The 19018-nt window shown below is 40.8% G+C and overlaps 1 protein-coding gene across 1 annotated transcript in view; it reads left to right on the forward strand.

Annotated features, from left to right (window-relative positions):
* Positions 1-19018, forward strand: part of DISC1 (DISC1 scaffold protein) — an 831610-nt gene that overhangs the window by 179531 nt on the left and 633061 nt on the right. The window contains exons 4-5 of the mRNA XM_053712267.1: positions 1422-1563; positions 11279-11402. Of these exons, the coding sequence (XP_053568242.1) occupies positions 1422-1563; positions 11279-11402 (266 nt within the window). The remainder of the gene's footprint in view (positions 1-1421; positions 1564-11278; positions 11403-19018) is intronic.

A 19018-nucleotide genomic window follows, 5' to 3' on the forward strand; every position in this document is an offset into this window, starting at 1 on the left:
GGATGAGAGCAGGTTGGTAACCATGGCTACTGATCAGCGGATTACGTCACCTGTGCTCTAGATCAGCTATACCTGTTGGGGGTACTTGAGGATAACCATTGAGAAACATAGTATAGTACGCTGTCACTGGACTCTGAGCAGTAAAAACTTTTTATCTGGAGTGATGGGATGTCCAGCAAGCTCAAAATAGGTGTGATGGCCAGGTGTTCACAAAACGTATGGACACATAACGTGACATTTTACTGCAGTATGGGCCCAAAGATCAAAACTTGATGGAACATGAAAATCCACATTGATACTTTCAGGGGCTGCCCTCTAGGAATTCTCTTAACAAAAGAGGCTGTCCCTGTGAGTTCAAGATATCTCCCACAAAAGGAATGATGCTTCCTGGAAAGGGAAACTGCTGAAAAGAACAAAGTAAGCAGGGGCAGGGCCGGCTCAATCATGGGACCAAGTGGGTCCAATGGACTCAGGCAGCACTTGACAAGGGTCAGCACTTCAGTGACTGAGTTAGTCACTGTCAGACCCAGACCAATCCTGTCCTCTGTCTCCGGAAGTTGCAGGCTCCCAGCAGCATAACCTCATTATGCTAAAAGACACAGAACTGTTCAGGGGCACATTCAATATAGGACAAATGCATCTCTTTTCTAACTACCTTCTCACTTACTGTGCAATTGTGCATAAGCATTGGTTCTATTCAGGCTTAGTAAGGTCAGCGGCTAGACTAGTAATTTGATATGCTAATCAATAGTGTTGCTACTGGGGGTGTAATTCCATTCTCAGACCCAGACAGCACAATATCTAGAGCCAGGAGCAGGGGGTCACTTTAAAAATTAAATACAGATTAACCTGTTTTCATAATATATAACCTGTTTTCATACATACAGTTGCCACTATTTTTATATGTATCTGTTTTCCTATGAGTATAAGTGTTTTAAAACAATCTCACCACCTTTGAGTTTGCAAGAAAAAAAACAGCAAGATCCACAGGTGGAAAATGTTTAGACAATAATACGCCAGAGCTAGCAGAGAAATTTAAGCTACTTTTTAGCTCACTAGCAGAGACAGGGAAACCCATTTTACAACAAGGAAAATAATATGCTTTGAATTTCATATTTTTATCATATAATATTATTATTAAATTATCATATTTCACAGTGTTTTTGGAATATGAAGTGTAGTTTTTTTCCCCATAAAATACGATGTTTGCTGAATAATTTAATTATGATTTTTATTTCAATATGTAATTTCATAATTTCATATGATTTTTAAAATACAATTTTTGTGAGTCCTATTGTAATGTTTATATCGCTGATTGTTTAGAGAATCCAACAAGCCTGATAGCTTTCCATTTCAAGAAGCATCACACTATTTTTTTTTTAAGTATATTTTTGCTAATGAGTTTTTTTTCCATCATATAGCGGATACATTGAGAACAATTATAGAAGACAAACAAAAGAATACCAGTATATTCTGTCTCCCTTCAAGGCATCCTTTAGTTTGCAATTTTTTAAACATGCTACAATGTGAAATACAGAAAGCCATGCACCAGTCAATCTATAGGTAAGAAATTGCACTTTTTTCATCAAGATCTCTTTTTATTTTAGCTTTGTGTATGAGTGGACAACTTGAGTGGACAGTTTAGGCTTTCCGTTTTTTTCTATTCTCAAATTTACCTCTTCCTCTTGGTACATTTTATTGAAAATTGGCCCCTTTCCATGAGAGCTTACTGAGGTAGGCTGAGGAGAATGCATGTGTCTAGAATACAATATCTATAAAATTTTTACAAACAATGGCCCAGATTACGAGTTTTGCGTTAGAGGCTATGCGGTGCTAACGAGCAGTTTTTCCTCACCGCTCACTTACCTGCAGCGCTGGTATTACGAGTTTTCAGAAACCCGTCGTTAAAAGACAAGAAGTGAGCGTTGAGCAAAATTTTGCTCATTACCGCACTCCAATACCAGCGCTGCTTAAGTCAGCGGTGAGCTGGTGTAACGTGCTCGTGCACGATTTCCCCATAGGAATCAATGGGGAGAGCCGGCTGAAAAAAAAGTCTAACACCTGCAAAAAAGCAGGGTAAAACTCACTAACACAGCCCCATTGATTCCTATGGGGAAATAAAATGTATGTCTACACCTAACACCCTAACATGAACCCTGAGTCTACCCTAATCTTACACGTATTAACCCTAATCTGCTGCCCCCAACATCGCCGACATCTACATTATATTTATTAACACAACGTAAGTGTTGATCCAAGCAGCGTTCCGATTCTCAGCGTTTCCAAAACCGGAAGTGTTACCGGCAAAGGGTCATCCAAGCTCCTCCAATCACAACGGAGTGCCGTAGCAGTGGCGGAACCTAGCCAGAAAAAGTGCTAAAGTGCAAATGGAACAGGGAAGCAGGCACTACTGGATGAAGACTTCTGCCCGTCTGGAGGACCACTTCGCCCGGCTTGGATGAAGACGTCTCCCGGTAAGTCAATCTTCAGGGGGTTAGTGTTAGGTTTTTTTAAGGGTGTATTGGGTGGGTTTTATTTTTTAGATTAGGGTTTGGGCGGCAAAAGAGCTAACTGCCCTTTTAAGGGCAATGCCCATCCAAATGCCCTTTTCAGGGCAATGGGGAGCTTAGGTTTTTTTAGCTAGTATTTTATTTGGGGGGTTGGTTGTGTGGGTGGTGGGTTTTACTGTTGGGGGGGTTGTTTGTATTTTTTTTACAGGTAAAAGAGCTGATTTCTTTGGGGCAATGCCCCGCAAAAGGCCCTTTTAAGGGCTATTGGTAGTTTAGTTAAGGCTAGGGTTTTTTTTTATTTTGGGGGGGCTTTTTTATTTTAATAGGGCTATTAGATTAGGTGTAATTAGGTACATTTCTGTAATTTGTTTATTATTTTCTGTAATTTAGTGTTTTTTTGGTACTTTAGCTAATTTAATTTAATGTAAGTAATTTCTCCAACATAGGTGTGTCCGGTCCACGGCGTCATCCTTACTTGTGGGATATTCTCCTCCCCAACAGGAAATGGCAAAGAGCCCAGCAAAGCTGGCCATATAGTCCCTCCTAGGCTCCGCCTACCCCAGTCATTCTCTTTGCCGTTGTACAGGCAACATCTCCACGGAGATGGCTTAGAGTTTTTTGGTGTTTAAATGTAGTTTTTATTCTTCAATCAAGAGTTTGTTATTTTAAAATAGTGCTGGTATGTACTATTTACTCTGAAACAGGAAAGAGATGAAGATTTCTGTTTGTAAGAGGAAAATGATTTTAGCAACCGTTACTAAAATCGATGGCTGTTTCCACACAGGACTGTTGAGAGGAATTAACTTCAGTTGGGGGAAACAGTGAGCAGACTTTTGCTGCTTGAGGTATGACACATTTCTAACAAGACTCGGTAATGCTGGAAGCTGTCATTTTCCCTATGGGAACCGGTAAGCCATTTTCTTAAGTTTAAGTAAAAGAATAAAGGGCTTCATTAGGGCTTAAAAAACTGGTAGACATTTTTCTGGGCTAAAACGATTAGTTTACTAAGTATATTTGGCAGATTATTACTTTAATAGTTGTTAAATCTTGGGGATTGTTTTAATAAAAACGGCAGGCACTGTATTGGACACCTTTTTCACTGGGGGCCTTTTCTAGTCATAGACAGAGCCTCATTTTCGCGCCTCTAATGCGCAGTTGTTTTTGGAAAGCATGGCATGCAGATGCATGTGTGAGGAGCTAAGAACCACTGAAAAAGCTTATAGAAGGCATCATTTGGTATCGTATTCCCCTCTGGGCTTGGTTGGGTCTCAGCAAAGCAGATACCTGGGACTGTATAGGGTTTAAATGTAAAAACGGCTCCGGTTCCGTTATTTTAAGGGTTAAAGCTTTCAAATTTGGTGTGCAATACTTTTAAGGCTTTAAGTTACTGTGGTGAAATTTTGGTGAAATTTGAACAATTCCTTCATACTTTTTCACATATTCAGTAATAAAGTGTGTTCAGTTTGAAATTTAAAGGGACAGTAACGGTTTTATTGTAAAACGTTTTTTGTGCTTTGTTGACAAGTTTAAGCCTGTTTAACATGTCTGAACCATCAGATAACGATGTTCTATATATATGTAAGCCAATGTGTCTCCCCATTTAAATATATGTGATATATTTGTGTCATAATGTCCAAACAAAGTAGGGATAATAATGCCATAGATATGATATTGCCCAAGATGATTCCTCTAATGAGGGGAGTAAGCATGGTACTGCATCATCCCCTTCTGTGTCTACACCAGTTTTGCCCACACAAGAGGCCCCTAGTACATCTAGTGCGCCAATACTTATTACCATACAACAATTAATGGCTGTAATGGATAATTCTATTGCATGCATTTTTTCCAAAATGCCTACTTATCAGAGAAAGCGTGATTGCTCTGTTTTAAACACTGAAGAGCAAGAGGACGCTGATGATATCTGTTCTGACATACCCTCACACCTATCTGAAGGGGCCAGGAGGGAGGTTTTGTCTGAGGGAGAAATTTCAGATTCAGGGAAAATTTCTCAACAAGCAGAACCTGATATTGTAACTTTTAAATTTAAATTTCAACATCTCCACGCACTACTTAAGGAGGTATTATCTACTCTGGATGATTGTGACAATTTGGTCATTCCAGAGAAATTAGGTAAGATGGACAAGTTCCTAGAGGTTCCGGTGCCCCCCGATGTTTTTCCTATACCCAAGCGGGTGGCGGACATAGTAAATAAGGAGTGGGAAAGGCCCGGCATACCTTTTGTCCTCCCCCTATATTTAAGAAATTAGTTCCTATAGTCGACCCCAGAAAGGACTTATAGCATACAGTCCCCAAGGTCGAGGGGGCGGTTTCTACTCTAAACAAACGCACTTCTATTCCTATAGAAGATAGTTGTGCTTTCAAGATCCTATGGATTAAAGGTTAGAGGGTTTGCTTAAAAAGATGTTTGTTCAGCAAGGTTACCTTCTACAACCAATTTCATGCATTGTTCCTGTCACTACAGCTGCGTGTTTCTGGTTCGAAGAACTAGAAAAGTCGCTCAATAAAGAATCTTCGTACGAGGAGGTTTTGGACAGAGTTCAAGCTCTTAAATTGGCTAACTCTTTTTTATTTTAGATGCCGCTTTGCAATTAGCTAGATTAGCGGCGAATAATTCAGGGTTTGCTATCGTGGCGCGCAGAGCGCTTTTGCTTAACATCCCTTTCAAGGGTAAAACACTTGGCCCTGACTTGAAAGAGATTATTTCAGACATCACTGGGGGAAAGGGCCACGCCCTTCCTCTGGATAGGTCTTTTAAGGCTAAAAAGAAGCCAAATTTTCGTCCCTTTCGCAGAAACGGACCAGCCTCAAATTCTACACCCTCTAAGCAAGAGGGTAATACTTCTCAAACCAAGCCAGCCTGGAGGCCGATGCAAGGCTGGAACAAGGGTAAGCAGGCCAAGTCACCTGCCACTGCTACCAAAACAGCATGAAGTGTTGGCCCCCGATCTGGGAAGGATCTGGTGGGGGGCAGACTTTCTCTCTTTGCTCAGGCTGGGGCAAGAGATGTTCAGGATCCTTGGGCGCTAGAAATAGTTTCTCAAGGTTATCTCCTGGAATTCGGGGAACTACCCCCAAGGGGAAGGTTCCACGGGTCTCAATTATCTTCGAACAGACATTCTTACACTGTGTAGAAGACCTGTTAAGCATGGGAGTGATTCATCCTGTTCCATTAGGAGAACAAGTAATGAGTTTTTACTTCAACCTGTTCATAATTCCCAAAAAAGAGGGAACATTCAGACCTATTTTAGATCTCAAGATTCTAAACAAGTTTCTAAGAGTTTCATCGTTCAAAATGGAAACCATTCGAACGATCCTTCCTACCATCCAGGAAGCTCAATTCATGACCACGGTGGACTTAAAGGATGCGTACCTACGTATTCCTATCCACAAGGAACATTTTCGGTTCCTAAGGTTCGCCTTTCTGGACAAGCATTACCAGTTTGTGGCACTTCCATTGGATTAGCCACTGCTCCAAGGATTTTCACAAGGGTACTAGGGTCCCTTCTAGCAGTGCTAAGACCAAGGGGCATTGCAGTAGTACCTTACTTGGACGACATCCTGATTCAAGTGTCGTCTCTGTCAAAAGCAAGGGCTCATACGGACATTGTCCTAGCCTTTCTCAGATCTCACAGGTGGAAAGTGAACATAGAAAAAAGTTCTCTGTCCCCGTCAACAAGAGTTCCCTTCTTGGGAACAATAATAGTTTCCTTAGAAATGAAGGTTTTTCTGACAGAGGCCAGAAAATCAAAACTTCTAAGCTCTTGTCAGGTACTTCATTCTGTTCTTCTTCCTTCCATAGCGCAGTGCATGGAAGTAATAGGTTTGATGGTTGCGGCAATGGACATAGTTCCTTTTGCACGAATTCATCTAAGACCATTACACCTGTGCATGCTCAGACAGTGGAATGGGGATTATACAGACTTGTCTCCGACGATACAAGTAGATCAAATAACCAGAGATTCACTACGTTGGTGGCGGACCCTGGACAACCTGTCACAGGGAATGAGCTTCCGCTGACCAGAGTAGGTCATTGTCACGACCGACGCCAGTCTGGTGGGCTGGGGCGCGGTCTGGGAACCCCTGAAAGCTCAGGGTCTATGGTTTCGGGAAGACTCTCTTCTCCCGATAAACATAATGGAACTGAGAGCGATATTCAATGCTCTCAAGGCTTGGCCTCGACTAGCAAAGGCCAAATTCATAAGGTTTCAATCAGACATCATGACGTCTGTTACATATATCAACCATCAGGGGGTAACAAGGAGTTCCCTGGCGATGGAGGAGCATCCGGGGGAGTGGGAACTCCATCTGGAAATCTTTGCCCAAATAACTCAATTATGGGGCATTCCAGACATGGTTCTGATGGCCTCTCGTCAGAACTTCATGGTCCCTTGTTACGGGTCCAAATCCAGGGATCCCAAGGCGACTCTATTGGATACAATAGTAGCACCTTGGATCTTCAACCTAGCTTATGTATTCCCACTGTTTCCTCTCATTCCCAGGCTGGTAGCCAGGATCAATCTGGAGAGGGCTTCGGTGATCTTGATAGTTCCTGTGTGGCCACGCAGGACTTGGTATGCAGACCTGGTGAATGTGTCATCGGCTCCACCATGGAAGCTACCTTTGAGACAGGACCTTCTTATTCAGGGTCCATTCGAACATCCGAATCTGGTTTTCCTCCAACTGACTGCTTGGAGTTTGAACGCTTGATTTTATCAAAGCGTGGGTTTTCAGATTCTGTAATAGATACTCTTATTCAGGCTAGAAAGCCTGTAACTAGAAAAATTTACCATAATATATGGAAAAAATATATCTGTTGGTGTGAATCTAAAGGATTCCCATGGAACAAGATAAAAATTCCTAAGATTCTTTCCTTTCTACAAGAAGGTTTGGAGAAAGGATTTTCTGCGAGTTCTCTGAAGGGACAGATCTCTGCTTTATCTGTTTTACTTCACAAAAGGCTGGCAGCTGTGCCAGACGTTTAAGCGTTTGTTCAGGCTCTGGTTAGAATCAAGCCTGTTTACAGACCTTTGACTCTTCCCTGGAGTCTTAATCTAGTTCTTTCAGTTCTTCAAGGGGTTCCGTTTGAACCCTTACATTCCGTAGATATTAAGTTATTATCTTGGAAAGTTTTGTTTTAGGTTGCAATTTCTTCCGCTAGAAGAGTTTCTGAGTTATCTGCTCTGCAGTGTTCTCTGCCCTATCTGGTCCATGCAGATAAGGTGGTTTTACGTACTGAGCCTGGTTTTCTTCCGAAGGTTGTTTCCAACAAAAATTTTAACCAGGAGATAGTTGTACCTTCTTTGTGTCCGAATCCAGTTTCATAGAAGGAACGTTTGTTACACAATTTGGACGTTGTCTGTGCTCTAAAATTCTATTTAGAGGCTACTGAAGATTTTAGACAAACATCTTCTTTGTTTGTTGTTTATTCTGGTTAAAGGAGAGGTAAAAAAGCAACTTCTACCTCTCTTTCCTTTTGGTTTAAAAGCATCATCAGATTGGCTTTTGAGACTGCCGGACGGCAGCCTCCTGAAAGTATCACAGCTCACTCCACTAGGGCTGTGGCTTCCACATGGGCCTTCAAGAATGAGGTTCCTGTTGACCAAATTTTTTAAATTATATACTTTTGCTTCTTCGGAGGCTATTTTTGGGAGAAAGGTTTTGCAAGCCGTGGTGCCTTCCGTTTGGGTGACCTGATTTGCTCCCTCCCTTCATCCGTGTCCTAAAGCTTTGGTATTGGTTCCCACAAGTAAGGATGACGCCGTGGACCGGACACACCTATGTTGGAGAAAACAGAATTTATGCTTACCTGATAAATTACTTTCTCCAACGGTGTGTCCGGTCCACGGCCCGCCCTGGTTTTTTAATCAGGTCTGATGAATTATTTTCTCTAACTACAGTCACCACGTTACCATATGGTTTCTCCTATATATATTTCCTCCTGTCCGTCGGTCAAATGACTGGGGTAGGCGGAGCCTAGGAGGGACTATATGGCCAGCTTTGCTGGGCTCTTTGCCATTTCCTGTTGGGGAGGAGAATATCCCACAAGTAAGGATGACGCCGTGGACCGGACACACCGTTGGAGAAAGTAATTTATCAGGTAAGCATAAATTCTGTTTTTATTTAATTTAGTTAATTTATTTAATTATAGTGTAGTGTTAGGTGTTAGTGTAACTTAGGTTAGGTTTTATTTTACAGGTAAATGTGTCTTTATTTTAACTAGGTAGTTATTAAATAGTTAATAACTATTTAATAACTATTCTACCTAGTTAAAATAAATACAAACTTGCCTGTAAAATATAAATAAATCCTAAACTAGCTACAATGTAACTATTAGTTATATTGTAGCTTTATTAGAGTTTATTTTAGAGGTAAGTATTTAGTTTTAAATATGAATAATTTAGTTAATGATTGGAATATTTATTTAGATTTATTTAAAATATATTTAAGTTAGGGGGTGTTAGGTTTAGGGTTAGACTTAGGTTTAGGGGTTAATAACTTTAATATAGTGGCAGCGACGTTGGGGCGGCAGATTAGGGGTTAATAAATGTAGGTATGTGGCGGCAATGTTAGGGCTGGCAGATTAGGAGTTAATAATATTTAACTATTGCTTGCGAGACGGGAGTGTGGCAGTTTAGTGGTTAATATGTTTATTATAGTGGCGGCGACATTGGGGGCACCAGATTAGGGGTTAATAAGTGTAGTTGGCGGCGACATTGGGGGTGGCAGATTAGGGGTTAATAAATATAATGTAGGTATCGGTGATCTTGGGGTAAGCAGATTAGCGGTTCGTACATATAATGTAGGTGGCGGCGGTGTCCAGAGCGGCAGATTAGGGGTTAAAATTTTTATTTTAGTATTTGCGATGCGGGAGGGTCTCGGTTTAGGGGTTAATAGGTAGTTTATGGGTGTTAGTGTACTTTTTAACACTTTAGGTATGAGTTTTATGTTACAGCGTTGTACCATAAAACTCATAACTACTGACTTTTAAATGCGTTAGGATTCTTGACAGGGTATGGTGTACCGCTCACTTTTTGGCCTCCCAGGACAGACTCGTAATATCAGCGCTATGGAAGTCCCATAAACAAAAGACTTTACAAAGTTTACGTAAGTCGTTTTGTGGTAAGGCCAAAGAAGTGTGCTGTCACCCTATACCTTAAAGACTCGTAATACCATCGGGCGTAAAAAAGCAGCGTTAGGACCTCTTAACGCTGCTTTTTTACCCTAACGCACAGCTCGTAATCTAGCCGAATGTAAATACTGCTACAACTAATTGCTAAAGACATGTGAGCTCTCTTGAATCTTTCTAGACATGATAAATATCCAGAGGGGATATCATGCCCACCTTCCTCTCCAGACCAAGTATTTTAAAAATGCTAAAATATGAAGAATAATTACACATAGGGGCCAATTTATCATATGTCAGACGGACATGATTCGCTGTAGTGAATCATGTCCACCCGATATCGCTAAATGCCGACAGCGTATAACATTGCACAAGCATTTCTAGTGAAATACTTGTGCAATGCCGCCCCCTGCACATTCGCGGCCAATCGGCCACTAGCAGGGGGTGTCAATCATCCCGATCGTATCTGATTGGGATGATGCAGCCCGCCACCTAAAAGGAGCTTCTTAACCTCTGTTTCCAGCGAGCCGAAAACTACGGGGGTAAATAGCAGCATCCGCTGCTGGTTAAAGTTAAATATACCCCATAGCCTTTTGTCAAGTCTTCAGTCCCCCTGCTTGGCACCAAACATTTTTATTGAGGGCCCTAAATATTTTTAGATAATTAGATTGTATGAAGGGTGAAGCCAGTTTCAAATTAAATGTAAGCAGATTTTACTTAAAGGGATATGAAATCCACATTTTTTCTTTCAGGATTCAGATAGAGCATGCAATTTTAAATGGACACTGAATACAAATTTTTTTCTTTCGTGATTCAGATAGAGAGGCCTATTTATCTAATGTTTGTCGGACCTGATCCGACAGTGCAGATCAGTTTCGACAGACATCGCTGAATGCGGAGAGCAATATGCTGTCCGTATTCAGCATTGCACCAGCAGCTCTTAAGAGCTACTGGTGCAACGCCGCCCCCTGCAGACTCAAGGCCAATCGGCCGCTAGCAGGGAGGTATCAATCAACCCGATCATACTCGATCGGGTTGAATTGTGGCGATCTCTGTCCGCCTCATCAGAGCAGGCGGACAGCACTTTTTTATTGGTGGATGAATTTTAGCAAGAACAACCCGGTTGTTCACTAAAAATGGGCCGGCATATAAACTAACTTTGATAATAGGAGGAAATTAGAAAGTTGCTTAAAATTTCATGCTCTATCTGAATCACGAAAGAAAAAATTTGGGTTCAGTGTCTCTTTAAGCAACTTTCTCATTTATTCCTATTATAAATTTTCTTTGTTCCCTTGGCTAAATGTAGCCACCAATCAGCAAGTGCTACCCAGGTGCTGAACCAAAGATGGGTCGGCTCGTAAGCTTACATTCCTGCTTTTTCAAATAAAGTTACCAAGAGAACAAAGAGAACTTGATAATAGGAGTAAACTAGAAATTTGCTTTAAATTGCATGCTCTATCTGAATCATGAAAGAAAAAAATTGGGTTTCATATCCCTTTAACCCTTTTTCATGCAAAGGAATATTTTAACATGTCAAATTACTTTTTTTTTTAATATAAAAGATTTTTTAAAAATACAGTTGCAAAATGTACTTTAACCAAACCCAATTTGTCTTTATTCAAAGGAATTCTGGTGCTCAAACCACTGATTACTGTTCAAATGTCCAGTTGGATCTATTCAGCAATGAAATTAATTATGCCTCTTTCACAAGAAAAGAAGCACTGATCTCAAAAAGGGACAAGTTACAGGTAAGCCATACATGTTTTAGATTTGCTGTGTAAGAAGGTAATAAATAATTCTGTAAATTTTAATCACAAGAAAACTACAAATTAAAGGGACACTGAACCCACATTTTTTTCTTTTGTGATTCAGATAGAGCATGCAATTTTTAGCAACTTTCTAATTTACTCCTATTATCAAATTTTCTTCATTCTCTTGGTATGTTTATTTGAAAAGCAAGAATGTAAGTTTAGATGCTGGACCATTTTTGGTGAACAAACTGGGTTGTCCTAGCTGATTGGACAGCACCAATAAACAAGTGCTGTCTATGGTCCTGAATAAAAAAATTGCTGGCTCCTTATCTTAGATTCCTTCTTTTTCAAATAAAGATAGCAAGAGAACGACGAAAAATTGATAATAGGAGTAAATTAGAAAGTTGCTTAAAATTGCATGCTCTATCTGAACCATGAAAGAAAAAAATTGGGTTCAGTGTCCCTTTAATCTTTTAAATGCCATGAGCTCCGACATTTTTGAAACATTTTAATTTACTTTTATATATCAAAACTCAAATTAAACACTTAGGGCCAGATTACAAGTGGAGCGCAAAATATTGCTGTAGCTAAAGTGATATTTGCACTCTACTTTGTAATACCAGCGAACGCTAATGTGCCCTGGTATGACAAGTTTACAGCAATACGAACGCGAGCTCGCTTTCACATTGCTGGGAAGCATTGCGTTCACGAGAGCACGCAACAATAGGCTCCAATGAGAGCCTCGTTCTAATGCTGTCACAAACAGTATCAGAACCTTGCGCAGTGAAGAGGTAAGTAGTGCAGCAGTTAGTAAATATATATATGTATATGACAATATACATATAAGCATATACAGGGAGTGCAGAATTATTAGGCAAATGAGTATTTTGACCACATCATCCTCTTTATGCATGTTGTCTTACTCCAAGCTGTATAGGCTCGAAAGCCTACTACCAATTAAGCATATTAGGTGATGTGCATCTCTGTAATGAGAAGGGGTGTGGTCTAATGACATCAACACCCTATATCAGGTGTGCATAATTATTAGGCAACTTCCTTTCCTTTGGCAAAATGGGTCAAAAGAAGGACTTGACAGGCTCAGAAAAGTCAAAAATAGTGAGATATCTTGCAGAGGGATGCAGCACTCTTAAAATTGCAAAGCTTCTGAAGCGTGATCATCGAACAATCAAGCGTTTCATTCAAAATAGTCAACAGGGTCGCAAGAAGCGTGTGGAAAAACCAAGGCGCAAAATAACTGCCCATGAACTGAGAAAAGTCAAGCGTGCAGCTGCCAAGATGCCACTTGCCACCAGTTTGGCCATATTTCAGAGCTGCAACATCACTGGAGTGCCCAAAAGCACAAGGTGTGCAATACTCAGAGACATGGCCAAGGTAAGAAAGGCTGAAAGACGAACACCACTGAACAAGACACACAAGCTGAAACGTCAAGACTGGGCCAAGAAATATCTCAAGACTGATTTTTCTAAGGTTTTATGGACTGATGAAATTAGAGAGAGTCTTGATGGGCCAGATGGATGGGCCCGTGGCTGGATTGGTAAAGGGCAGAGAGCTCCAGTCCGACTCAGACGCCAGCAAGGTGGAGGTGGAGTACTGGTTTGGGCTGGTATCATCAAAGATGAGCTTGTGGGGCCTTTTCGGGTTGAGGATGGAGTCAAGCTCAACTCCCAGTCCTACTGCCAGTTTCTGGAAGACACCTTCTTCAAGCAGTACAGGAAGAAATCTGCATCCTTCAAGAAAAACATGATTTTCATGCAGGACAATGCTCCATCACACGCGTCCAAGTACTCCACAGCGTGGCTGGCAAGAAAGGGTATAAAAGAAGAAAATCTAATGAGATGGCCTCCTTGTTCACCTGATCTGAACCCCATTGAGAACCTGTGGTCCATCATCAAATGTGAGATTTACAAGGAGGGAAAACAGTACACCTCTCTGAACAGTGTATGGGAGGCTGTGGTTGCTGCTGCACGCAATGTTGATGGTGAACAGATCAAAACACTGACAGAATCCATGGATGGCAGGCTTTTGAGTGTCCTTGCAAAGAAAGGTGGCTATATTGGTCACTGATTTGTTTTTGTTTTGTTTTTGAATATCAGAAATGTATATTTGTGAATGTTGAGATGTTATATTGGTTTCACTGGTAAAAATAAATAATTGAAATGGGTATATATTTGTTTTTTGTTAAGTTGCCTAATAATTATGCACAGTAATAGTCACCTGCACACACAGATATCCCCCTAAAATAGCTATAACTAAAAACAAACTAAAAACTACTTCCAAAACTATTCAGCTTTGATATTAATGAGTTTTTTGGGTTCATTGAGAACATGGTTGTTGTTCAATAATAAAATTAATCCTCAAAAATACAACTTGCCTAATAATTCTGCACTCCCTGTACATATATATTTACTGGGAACACACAGTTCCCGTAGACCACAATGTAAAGGCACTTTTCAGTGTCGTTTTTTTTCTGACACACCAGTCCCACCAACTTTAAAGCCCCAAAACTGCCTAGTTTAATTTTTTTATTTTTATTTGGGGCACTTTTATAAAACTAACCAGAGTTTGCGGTAGCAATAACCAGCCACTTGTAATGGTTTGTTAATTATTGCATTCCCGCATACGAACAAATTTGCGATAATTTAGTGCTACATTTGCATTCTAGCCCTCACTTTGCACATAATCTACTGAAGATTTTAGAAATATAGCATAATGGTGTAAATCAAAAGCATGGTACTATTAAAAAAAAAAAAAAAGAGACCTATTTTCCATATCCCAGGGCATGTTAGTCATTGTTATTACATACAGATAACCTCCTTTCTGCTCCCTCTTTGCATGCAATTAACTCTGTCTATGGCAGTAAGCCACTCACAGTTTTACTTGGCCTCAGGCGCAGAGTGCTCAGGAACGCTGAAGATAAAACAGAATAAATCATGAGGGCCCTGAACTCCTCTCTGCTCTATGCAGGTGGCCAAGTAAACTGCTTACTGTCATATACTGTAAGGATCAAGTGGTATGTAAAGGGAGCTGATTAAATTTAGTAATAACTTCAAAAGGATAATTTGTTTACAAAGTCTAGTAAAACATTGGCTCCATTTCAATCCTTAATTTTCATAGGGTTATGGAAAGTTGCTATAATGGAGAGGTTATGAAAAAAAAGTAGTCCCACCAGATTTTCATAGCAGATCCATTACATTTTGAATTTAGCACATCAAGAAAGCAATATATTCTTAGATTGTTTTATTGATCTTCCCAGTAATAGGTAAAGAAATTGTTCGATTCAACCAATAATTTAATTTAACATTATAACTATACTTGGTGTCATTTTTTATTTGCTGATCCTTAAAGGGATATGAAACCCATTTTTTTCTCTCATGATTCAGAGAGCATGCAATTTTTAACAATTTTCTAATTTGCATCAATTTTTCGTTCTCTTGGTATCTTTCCTTCTTAATATAAGGAGAGTCCACAGCTTTATTCCTTACTTGTGGGAAATACAGAACCTGACCACCAGGAGGAAGCAAAGGCACCCCAGCCAAAGGCTTAAATACCTCCCCCACTTCCCTCATATCCCAGTGATTCTTTGCCTTTCGTCACAGGAGGCTGGCAGAGAAGTGTCAGAAGATTCGGAGTAGTTCCTTATGAAGGGTATCTACCCTTTGAAATGGGACTGGAGTTTTAAGTAGTCTTGTCAGCCTCCCAGTGAGAGCATTGACAAAAGTTAGAGTCTGGAGATGCAAGGAGAGTCTTTCTGCGAACCCATCCAGACTCGTATTAACAGCTCCTAAGCAATCAGTGTTGACGAGTTTCACTGCCTGCTTCCATCGCGCAAATCCATTATGTATTCTACAGTGGACAGATAGCTGGACAGATAGGTCAGCATGCTAAGGCACTGTGGCTGATCTCTGTAGCAACCCAAGGGTTGCAGGTTCAATCCCCGGCAAGGTCCATTCAGCCTTTTATCCTTCCGAGGTTGATAAAATGAGCATCGCTTTGAGACCTTACGGGTGATTAGCCGTGCTTTACAAGTACCCAATACATACAAGTCCATGTCAGGAGCGATCCTACAAGACTGTCAAACTTGAGAGGCTGTGTTTCTGTTCCACGGCATAGATTCCGGTAAGATCGTTTCATTTATTTATACACACATGATAACGCAAGAAGACAGGGTCACAGTGTGGCTCCTTTTATCTATATGGAATAAAGGGTTAATATCTCCTGAGGGGGGATTATTGAACAGTGGGGATTGATCTCATATTTTTTTATTTGATTATACTGAATCATGTGTAAGATGATTTCTGAGGCTCATAGGCTGAGGTTGGAACATATAGGTTACTTCAGTGGCGCAGATTTTCAAGCTTGGCGTGCTTTTCCTTAGTGGAGGCGGTCCTAGGTTGCGCACCATGTGACCGGGTGTGGTCGTAGCTTCACTTCCTACTCTGACCATGCTGGTCATCAGAGAGAAGCGGTTTTCTCTGTGTGCCTGGGTCATAGGAGGTGGTGAGTGCCCCAGCCATTGGGGGTATAAAGGTGCCGTTTTTTATATTTATATAACGTTAGCTATTGTTATATTAGGACATAGCCCATAGCTATGGAGGACTCTGACATTTTAGAGGGTACTTCCTCTATACCTAAGACTAATGCCTGTTTATAATGTGAGGAGGCTGAGGTATACCCACCCTCTCAATTATGTTCCACATGCCTAGAAAAAGTGATTATGTCAAAAAATGTTAACATGTTTGATACCACAGAGCCTTCCACCTCTGAGGGGTCTCCTTCCCATGAGGTGCGTACCCTGCTTCATCTCCAAATACACATGCAGTTTCCCATAGCACGCCTGATCCTCCATCTGGAGGAGGCTTTTTACCTCCAGACTTCACTGCGCAGTTACAAACAGCGGTGTCTGCGGCCATTAGTGCTTTATCTCGCCCTGCTAAGCGCAAGCGAAAGGTCAAGTATTGCTATCCTTCCCAGGGGTCATCATCCAGTTTATTGGCTATAGCTGATAGATGATTGTCTGAAGACCCCCTCCACTTCCTTATCTTTTTGGTTGAGGAGCATTATTCGCTTAGCTAATGAGACAGCGGGACATAAGCCTCCTCAGAGGATTAAGGCTCATTCAACTAGAGCAGTGGTCTCCTCTTGGGTATTCAAGAATGAGGTCTCTATGGCTCAGATTTGTAGGGCGGCTACCTTGTCTTCCTTACATACCTTTTCTAAATTTTACAAATTTGCCGTTTTTCCTTCGGCTGAAGCAGCTTTTGGGAGAAAGGTTTTGCAGGCTGTGGTGCCCTCAGAATAGGGTCCGCCTTCTTTTTTGCCCCCCCGTTCATTCAGTGTCCTCTGGAGCTTGGGTATATGTTTCCCACAAGTAAGGAATGAAGCCGTTGACTCTCCTTATATTAAGAAGGAAAACATAAATTATGCTTACCAGATAATTTCCTTTCCTTCTGTATGAGGAGAGTACACGGCCCCCGCCCGTATTCTCCGATGGGTGGCCCCTTTAAATTATGTTTTTTTCTTCTGGCACCATCTATACCCTGATATTTCTTCTACTGTTCCTTGTTCTCTCTGCAGAATGACTGGGGGATGGGGGAAGTGGGGGAGGTATTTAAGTTTTTGGCTGGGGTGTCTTTGCCTCCTCCTGGTGGCCAGGTTCTGTATTTCCCACAAGGAAGAAATGAAGCCGTGGACTCTCCTCATACAGAAGGAAAGGAAATTATCTGGTAAGCATAATTTATGTTTTTGTTTAAAAGCAGGGACATTAGCTTAGGAGCTGGCCATTTTTGGAGCACTAGATGGCAGCACTTTTGCAAGAATGTTATCTGTTTGCAAGAGCACTAGATGGCAGCACTTTTGCAAGAATGTTATCTGTTTGCAAGAGCACTAGATGGCAGCACTTTTGCAAGAATGTTATCTGTTTGCAAGAGCACTAGATGGCAGCGCTATTTCCTGTCATGTAGTGCTACAGGTGCCTACCTAGGTATCTCATCAACAAATAATATTATGGGAACGAATCAAATTTGATAACATAAGTAAATTTGAACTTTTATACAATGGTATGCTGTGTCTGTATCACAAAAGAACATTTTTGGGTTTCATATCTCTTTAATATTATTATCCTTCATGTATAAAGCACCAGCATAGTACATAATGCAATGGCAATAAGGAATAAAATAGAGTAAAGTAGTGAAATATACATTTATATTAATCATAAAGGGTAGAGTGCTCTGTCTGTGAGTGACTGCTAGCTGTAAATCAGCTTTACATGAGATGCTCTGTAAGACAGATGGACTTTCAATCTATTTCAGCAATATATTTTACTAATTAACATTATATTGGTAACCTATAGGGGCCGATTTATTAAAGTGCTGATGGGCATGATACGATGTAGCATATCATGTCCGCCGCACATCGATAAATGCCGACAGGATATGCTGTCAGCATTTATTTGCACAAGCAGTGCAAAAAAACAAAAAAGTCATTTGAAAATTCAATTCTCCTTGTACTATATTGAAAACACATTATTTTATGGTTTACTTTGTGAATTTTTGAAAATATACACTCATTTCAAATCTGATGACTGCAACACATTCCAAAAAAGTTGGGCCAGGAAAACTCTGGGCTCGGTCTCATCTGAGATTTACAGTAGCACAATGGAATCGGGTTTTGTGGTCCAACAAGTCAACAAGTTTTTGGAAAAAATAGCCGTTGTTTTTTCTAGGCCAAAGAGGAAAAGGACAGTCTAAGCTGTTATCAGCGTTGGGTCCAAAAGCCAGCGTCTGTCATTGTATGGGGTGCATCAGTGCCCATGGCATGGGTAACTTGCACATCTGTGAGGGCACCATTAATGCAGAAAGATATGTATACATTTTGTAGCAACATATGCTACCATTCAGACGCCTTTTCCAGGGATGTCCCTGCATTTTTTTTTTCTCCAAACCACATTCTGCCCAGATTACAAGAGCATGGTCGCGTAAGCAGAGAGTGCGGGCGCTAGCATGGGCTGCGTGCAGTCCTGACCTGTCACCGATTGAGAATGTGTGGCCGGTGAGGTAGCTCAGTTGGTAAATGCCCTGACTACAACAAAAACCTGTTTAAAAGATCCAATGTCACAGGTTCAAATCCCGGCAGGGCTGCCTCAGCCCTTCATTCTTCCGAGGTCGATAAAATGAGTACCATTAAATAATAACAACTATTACTATTCAGAATTTGGTGAATTCCGAGAGCGAGCGCTGAAAAAGTGCTTTGAGTCCCACTGGGAGAAAGGCACTATATAAATGCTAGTTATTATTATTATGTAGTGCAAAATAAGGCAACTAAGGCCCCGTACAGTTGCGCAGCTGAAGAAATGCCTAATGGATAAATGGGGGAAGATTCCGCTTGCTAAACTTAACTGGTGTCTTCAGTGCCTAAACGCTTACTAAGTGTTATTAAAAGAAAAGGTGATTTTACACAGTAGTCAACTGTCCCAATTCTTTTGGAGAGTGTTGCAGTCATCAGACTTGAAATGAGTGTATATGTTCAAAAATACATTAAATTCACAAAGTAAAACATCAAATAATATGTTTTCAAAATAGTACAGGGTGAATTAA

This window comes from Bombina bombina, chromosome 4 (genome assembly GCF_027579735.1).
Source record: "Bombina bombina isolate aBomBom1 chromosome 4, aBomBom1.pri, whole genome shotgun sequence".
NCBI lineage: Eukaryota > Metazoa > Chordata > Amphibia > Anura > Bombinatoridae > Bombina > Bombina bombina.